Source organism: Procambarus clarkii, chromosome 8, assembly GCF_040958095.1.
Source record: "Procambarus clarkii isolate CNS0578487 chromosome 8, FALCON_Pclarkii_2.0, whole genome shotgun sequence".
NCBI lineage: Eukaryota > Metazoa > Arthropoda > Malacostraca > Decapoda > Cambaridae > Procambarus > Procambarus clarkii.
Genome location: NC_091157.1, coordinates 20,066,012 through 20,074,382, shown reverse-complemented (window position 1 = coordinate 20,074,382; position 8,371 = coordinate 20,066,012). Strand labels below are relative to the sequence as shown.

General features: G+C 39.3%; 1 protein-coding gene across 1 annotated transcript; it reads right to left on the bottom strand.

Moving 5' to 3' along the window:
• Positions 1-1,711: 1,711 nt before the first annotated feature.
• Positions 1,712-6,263, bottom strand: LOC138358921 (uncharacterized). The gene is made up of 2 exons (XM_069317348.1): positions 2,405-6,263; positions 1,712-1,911 (listed from the first exon to the last, which is right to left on the bottom strand). Exon 1 carries the CDS (start codon positions 5,982-5,984, stop codon positions 3,468-3,470), a length of 2,517 nt encoding a protein of 838 aa, XP_069173449.1. The 5' UTR covers positions 5,985-6,263; the 3' UTR covers positions 1,712-1,911; positions 2,405-3,467.
• Positions 6,264-8,371: the final 2,108 nt, after the last annotated feature.

Sequence of the window (8,371 nt, the reverse complement as noted above, 5' to 3'; positions counted from 1 at the left end):
GTATGTGTGTATGTGTGTGTGTGTGTGTGTGTGTGTGTATGTGTGTGTGTGTGTGTGTGTGTGTGTGTGTGTGTGTGTGTGTGTGTGTGTGTGTGTGTGTGTGTGTGTGTATGTGTGTGTGTTGATTCACCTAGTTCTTCCCCAGCTTATGCCAACCTATTCATGCCTACCTATTCACAAGTTGTACCTACTTCCGTATTAGCCTCGTCACCTACGACCACCTATCACTAGTCTTTCTATTCTGTATCCCAAATATAACTAACCCACCACCCTTTCAACTCACTAGCCTATCCAGTTCCCAGTCTACCTACTAGCTAGCCTAAGTCCTTGCCCACTTAACTACTAGTCAATCTACTTCCCTTACGCTACCTGTTATTAACTTCTCCATTTCCCATTCTACTGGTCATAAAGCTTGCTCATATCTTAACCCACTAGTTATCTACCTAGTTCCGTGTTCACATACCTATACTAGCCTTAGCTATCTATCCTAATTGTTCATCAACTTCTAGCAAAATCCCTGTCTCTCTAACATCCGCTAACCTGCCTTTGTATCCAATGTTTTTTCCCCAGACAGAACAGTTCCATCAACCAAAACCAACTGCTGGCTCATCTTAAATTGCAAAGCTCAGTTCCCCCCCCCCCTCCCCTGCTAAGATATGCTAATCACACTCATCAAAGACTTTATAACAAGCTGGTAGGAAGCACCTCGAGCGACTCGCTCTGCTGGGAGTCCGCCGAGGAAGTCAAAATATTGTAAGAGGAATCCTGACGCCAGTGAAAGGTAGTGTACGAATTGCCGCAGGTCCGGTGTGCGATAGGATTCTATATGAATTTAGTGTCAGTCGCGATAGAATCCTGTAAGAATATGGTGTCAGCCACGATATCATCCTGTAAGAATATGGTGTTAGCCAAGATATCATCCTGTAAGAATATGGTGTCAGCCACGATATCATCCTGTAAGAATATGGTGTCAGCCACGATATCATCCTGTAAGAATATGGTGTCAGCCACGATATCATCTTGTAAGAATATGGTGTCAGCCACGATATCATCCTGTAAGAATATGGTGTCAGCCACGATATCATCCTGTAAGAATATGGTGTCAGCCACGATAGCATCCTGTAAGAATATGGTGTGAGCCACGATAGCATCCTGTAAGAATATGGTGTCAGCCACGATATCATCTTGTAAGAATATGGTGTCAGCCACGATAGCATCCTGTAAGAATATGGTGTGAGCCACGATAGCATCCTGTAAGAATATGGTGTCAGCCACGATAGCATCCTGTAAGAATATGGTGTGAGCCACGATAGCATCCTGTAAGAATATGGTGTCAGCCACGATAGCATCCTGTAAGAATATGGTGTCAGCCACGATATCATCCTGTAAGAATATGGTGTCAGCCACGATATCATCCTGTAAGAATATGGTGCATTAGGATAAAATTTATATATGGTGCGATAAGATAAAGTTGGAATAATGTGCGTAAATGAAGAATATAAGGCAATAGGAAAAGATTAGGGTTAAGATGCGATAGGCATAGGTAAGAATATAACGTTAAGTGCAATAGGATAATATAAGAATATAGTGTGATAAGATACGGTATGAATATAGTTAGTTATAGGAAACCTAAAGAGCAAGGAATAATAGAGTATATTTAATATACGTTGTCAGGTGCGATAGGATAAGAATAAAGTATGATAGGTGTGGGAAAAACCTGCTGGGATTGATATAAGAGGAGACTACCAGGGACTTGTACTGAACTAAATTAAAAATTTACTGTCTGCAAATTAATTCAACTAAAATCTCTAGCTAGGGTTGTAAATCCTAGATCCTCTTTTCCTAATGACAAACTGTGGGCTGTAAGGGACAGGTGGGGTGAATGACTAGTTGATAGAAGTTCCAATCCACCTGTAGACAGGGATCTCACATCAGCTTGTATTTTATACAAGGATAAGATTTGATAAATTCAGTTGTATGACTGAACACTGGCTCTGTTTAAATCAGGGATTTAAACATACATAGTCTAACCTAGCACCATAACTTAACAGCCAATATGTACTTATACTATAAACAACAAATTAAATTGTAAAAGTATAATAAATGACCTTAAATGTAGTCTTAATACTATTAACTTAGTACTAGAAATTATATTCAATTAAATGAACTTATATGATAACTTAAAAATTAACTAAGCAAGCTTGATAACTTAATTTATATATTCAAATATATATGCAGACATATTCAGTTTATACAGTTAGCTTGACTGAATCTTTTCCAACGCTGTGGACACTTGTGAGGTTTTTACTTATTGAGACTGAATTCTTTTCTGACAGAATGGACACTCATGAGGTTCAGTGCTTGGATAAGATTCACAGCTACACTACAATTTTAATAAACGTACCGATATGTGAGGCTTAGCCTCGCTTTTTAACCAACAGACAGATTTATAGGATATTAAAGCTACACAAGCATACAATTGGCCAATCATATACCAAATAACCTTCAATATACTTCTCTGCCAGTCGGGGTGCCTGTCTGACAAGTTTGCCAGACTGATTAACTCTCTCTTGTTGAGTTTAGGCACGATATTTTGCTACAGCGTTGCTGTATGATGATCTGGTAGCGTTGCTACGTGATTATCCTGCAGTTGCAGAAGAATGATTCGAGATAAAAGTTTATGAATGAAGGTGGAGGAAACCGTGTCACTGATCTCCACTATACACTCTATTTTATGAATGTTCTAGGATTTTCCTTGTAGATATTGTCCAGGTACTCCCCCAGTTCTAGAGAGTATTCACTGGCGATAAAAATGTTAGATAAGGTGTCCTTGAGCTGGTAATGTTCGCTAAGGATCAGTCACTTGTTCACTCATTTGTAAACAAACGCGGAGTGCCGCTGGGCTTGTTGGTGGGCGCTTCACTCCCCCCATCGCCCTGCCATGCTCTCTGAGCACGGTAGCCTTCTATGAATATTGATTGATTATTTTTACAGTCTAGACTTATGATTAAGATAAGATGTGATTATAATATAATTAGATATAAGATTTAAAGATTATAAGTAGTATTTGTAAGTACCACTGAATCTTATTAAGGATTCGATTTTTAATCCTACCGGATGTTGAATCAATGTTCCAATAGTTTTTTAATTAAGAAGTCCTTCTAGAAGCTTCTGGATCCTTGAGAAATCATGTACAAAGTCACGTAGGCATCAAAAGGGCCCCTGTTGCGTACGTGTTCATGGTGCCATTGTCATCCAGGATCAAGCTATAATGAATCTTTAATGATTCATTATATGATTTTGATACATTTTAGATATGATTTTGATATGATTTAGATATGATATAGAAATTATACATTTCTTAGATGATTATTAGATATGGTGGGTAAAAATTTCCCACATCTTCCAGAGGGAGAGAACTGGCACAGAGTCCAATACTTAGGACAATAGTAACCATATGTATTTATTTACTCTCCATTGGATTGATAATACAAGTGCAAATTTTGCTTGCACTTTTGTGCTGCTGTCTGTTGTGGACGATTGTGTCTGTTAGGAGTCTGTGGGTCTTGTGGAGTTAGAGTGTCTTGAGGTCTCTCAGGATCTAACTGCAGCTGGCTCACTGATTCCATGTGGATGAGTTTGTCCAATGTCTTCAGGGAAGTTGTTCCTTTAGACAGGATTTTGACTATTCTCAAAATCCCCTGACTATCTGGATGGACTGAGACAACTTTACCTAATGGCCAGTCAGCCCTAGGGCCATCACTGTCTACCAAGACAATATCGCCAGATTGGAGATTAGATATATTATGTGGGACATTGGCCCCATAGTGATGTTCTCGTAGAGATGTAAGATATTCTTTTGTCCAAACATCATTCCATTTTTGGATTATGCTAGACAGATGCTTATACCCCTGAACCAACTCGCTCTGACCCACATATGAGGGATCTCTGATCTCATCATCCACTAGAGATGGTACTGGAGTCAGAAGTCTTCCATACATTAGGTGGGCAGGACTTAATGGCTCATGTTGAGTAGGATCCTCAGACAAGTAAGTCAACGGCCGGTTATTCACCCTTGATTCTATTTCCGTGATTACTGTCTGGAGTTCTTGAAGATTGATTTTCTGACGGTGTAGAGATTTTCTCAAGGATCTTTTTACAGTTCCTATTAACCGTTCATAAAATCCTCCGTGCCATGGGGCTCTTGGAGGGATAAATTTCCATCTGCAATGACGCTGTTCCAGTGTGGAAGTAACTGCAGGGTGGGAACAGATTTCCCGTAGACATGCTTCTCCAGCTACCAAGTTTGCTCCGTTATCTGAAATCATCAGCTTAGGGCATGATCGGCGTGCTGCGAATCTGCGGAAAGCTTGAATAAATGATTGAGCAGTCATATCGGGTGTTACCTCTAGATGTACTGCCCTGGTGGTAGCACAGGTGAACAGACAGATGTATGCCTTGATAGGTTGCTTATCTGCAGTCCCTGTTAGATATATTGCTCCTGTATAATCTACTCCTGTCGTTTCGAAAGGTTGTAGATGGACCACTCGTTCCTTTGGTAGGGGTGGTGGCCCTGGATAAGAGCAAGTTCTTGCATCGTACCTTCGGCATATCATGCAATTCTTCAAGATTGATTTGACTGACTGTCTTCCCTGAGGAATCCAGTACTGCTGTCTGATTTGTGTGAGTGTGTCTAACACTCCTCCATGTTTGATGATTTGTTGATGTGTATGCAACACAATCAACCTTGTGATCCAATGATTTTTTGGTAAAAGCCATGGATGCACCGTATCTAGATTGATATCTGCGTGTTTAAGTCTCCCTCCACAACGCAGAATGTTGTGATTTTCTTGGTCTATCCACAGACCGAGATTGTGTTTTAACTTATGCGGAAGATTTTCATAGTTATTCCCATAAGTTTCTCTCTGGGCTTGTCTTACCCAATAGATAAGTGCATCAGGAAAAGTGTATTTTATACCTTTTTTCCTGAGATAATGAAACACGTTCTGTGTTACATTGATTAATTTGATGAGCGAGGAGTAACGAGTACAATCCAAGACTGATATTTGAGCTTGCTGCCTGGTGGTAGTTATGGTTTGTGTCGTAATGACGTGTGGCTTTTGTTCAGGCCAACTACCATTCACTAACCATCGAGGCCCATGAAACCAAATATCTGCCTTTGCAAACTGTTTAAATGTCATACCTCTTGATAAGAGATCAGCTGGATTATCCTTTGTTGGTACATGCAACAATTGAAAGCCTGCGGAAATTTCTTTAATTTCCGAGACGCGATTTTTTACATATGGAGTTGGACAGTTGTCGTTTCGTACCCATTGTAAGACAGCTTCATTGTCAGACCATATGATGACATCTTTGATGTTCATGGTAGACAAGACTTGTTTAATATGCACAGCTAAGCGTGTACCAGGTAGCAGTGCTGTTAGTTCCATCTGAGGCAAAGTCCTCTTTTTTAATGGAGCGACTCTGGCCTTAGAGGTGATAAGATATGATTGATTAGAAGTCACTAAGTAAGCACAAGCTCCAAAAGCTTTGGCTGACGAGTCTGCGAATACATGTAGTGATACTTCTTCATTTTCCTCGACTATGTGTCTCGGAAAGATTATCTTTTCAACTAAAGTTTGTTCTTGAGCCACTTCCATCCAAGCTTTTTGTAACTGGATTGGTAGTGGATCATCCCAACCAACCTTAGCTTTCCATGCTTCTTGCACTAATAAACGCCACTTGATAGTCAAAGGATTTAGTAGACCAAGTGGGTCGAATACTTTGCTAACTTGTGAAAGCAAATCCCTTTTTGTAGTGATGTTGTAATTTACTGGCACGGATTTGATCGATATTGTGTCCGAGATTAAATCCCAATCCATACCTAACACCTTTTGTGATTCTGGTACGTGATATTCAGGGTAATCTCTTGCTATTTGATTATTCAATGTTGCATTATTAGAGGCCCAAGATTGTAGTGGCATGTTTGCACCTTGTAGCTCCTTGTTAGCCTCTTGATATAATTGTAACAGTTCAGAAGTACTGTTAACTGTCCCTTGAAAATTATCTACATATAGATTTTGACTGATTTCAGTCTTACAGGGACTTGATGATTTCTTCAGATGAGTATCTAGAGTTGCTTGCAATAGAAATGGACTGCTTGTCGCGCCGAAAAGAACTGAAGAGAATCTGAAAGTCACTACAGGACTATTGACATCTTCTGGGTTCTCTACCCATAGAAACTTAGTGAAGTCTCTATCTTCTTCCTGCATGCCAACTCTTAGAAAGGCCTTACTTATATCTGCTGAATACGCATATTTGTTAAGTCTAAACTTCACCAGTATGTCATACAATTTCTGAGTTAGACTTGGACCTGTTTGCAAACAATCATTTAGACTGGTTCCTTGGAGTCCAGATTTAGAGCTACAATTAAAAACTATCCGTAAAGGAGTTGTTTTTGATTCTCTCATTACAGCCATGTGTGGTAAAAAATGGCCTGTTTGCTTATTGTCATGTTTCACGACTTCGATGAATTTATTCTTTAATTGTTGAGCAATAATCTCATGATAGAGTTTTAAATGCTCAGGCCTTTTTCTTAGCTTTGCTAATTGAGATTTAAATTGACTATAAGCCATGTGATAATTGGTAGGTAAGGTTTTATGGTTTATTTTCCATGGTAGCCTTACCCAGTACTGTCCATCATGGTACTGTACTGTTTCTAAGTACTGATTGTATGCACAGACATCATCAGGACTTGGTTGTTCAGGAATTATTCCTATGGCATCAAGTTCCCACAATTGAGGTACAGATTCCAATCCATCATCAATCATGTGGGGGATTTTAAGTGGTGACTGTTCTTTGCCTAGTCATGCCACTATTACAGTTTCTGTATGATGTGATTTTTCAGGAGTTGAAGGTTCAAGATCTAGTATAGGTCCTGTCATCAATATGCCTCCTGCTGATTTGAGTATATTCATACCCATAGATTCTTCTGATCCCAGAATGAATCGATGATAGTAGTCAGCTCCAATCAGGATTCCGATATCCCCTATGAGGTCAGACTCAAGCAGAGGATCTGCTAATTGTATTCCTTTTTCTTTTAGGAATTTAATAGTTGCTGTCAGACCAGTCACTTCCATTTCAGTAGGAATTTTATCAACTACTATGGCTTCTACTGTCCTTTGGGATGTACCTAGACAGACATTGAGTTTTACTACTGGAAAGGTTCTACGACCAGAATTAGTAAAAAACCCTGATATAGATGTAGATACTTGCTTTGAAGATTTAAGTTGTAAATCTTCTGCCATCTTTTTACTGATAAAGGTTTTCTGTGACCCTTGATCAAAAAAACCTCTAGTTGGAATACAAATTCCTTGATTGCATAGTTCTAGCTGTGCAGTAGGCGATATGGCTGCTGTAACAATTTCTGTATCCAAGTCGTTGACATTGCTCATTACTGTACAGAATTGTACGGCTGTTGTGGTATTATCATCTTTGGGCTTTGCCTGAGATGCAGGTTGATTATTGGAAGTTTGTGATCTGGATTGAGTGTTAATATCACCACAGAGTGCTGTGTGATGTACACTTTTATGACAATATTGGCAGTTCTGCAATTGAGTGATACACTCACTTGTATCGTGCTTCCGTAGACAACGGATGCACCTGTTCAGAGATTTCAGTCGATCGATTCGACTGGCACGGCCTACATAAACTGTGCATTGATAAATGGTATGTGCTTCTTGACAGAATAAACATTTTGGGGCACTTGTAGCTCCTTTTGTCTTATCTGTCTTAGGAGCTTGGTTTCCTACAGTTCTGTTAACTGTGGGGGATATAGCATAAGAGCCAACATTATTCTGTTTCCACTTTGCAGAAGAGGAATTTTGTTGCCTTGATTTTTGACTGCCATTCTGGACATTTTTATTTTTGTCCGTGGATTCACTTTTGGGGATTTTTTCTTGAGATCTAAGTTTTCCTCGGCTTCGTAATTTTCCTTGTACGTAAGCTTGAAGTCCATCAAGGATTTGGCTTTGTGATAAGATGTTGTTACAAGTATGTAAAACTTGTAGGTAAGTAATTACATGCAAGTAGGTCATACAAGCATGTAACACTTGTACTCCTCCAAGGATTTCCTTAAAGGATGAATTGTATCTGTAGTAATGTGTATCTACATTATTCATGATGTGATGAAGCATTTTGCTTTTTCTTTTTTCTCGGCTTTGCCTTTTCTATTAAGTAAGTCTCTTTGAGATGCTTGATTAACTTCAGATTTTCTGAGGCTGCTTTCACTCCAGTGAAAGCATGAGATTAGGTGATCAAGACTATATTCTTGGATTAAGATAGTTATCTTAGATGGATGATAATATTTGTA

Excerpts from the sequence above, each read along its gene's own strand:
- LOC138358921 (XM_069317348.1), bottom strand. The coding sequence starts at position 5,984 with ATGCCACTACAATCTTGGGCCTCTAATAATGCAACATTGAATAATCAA.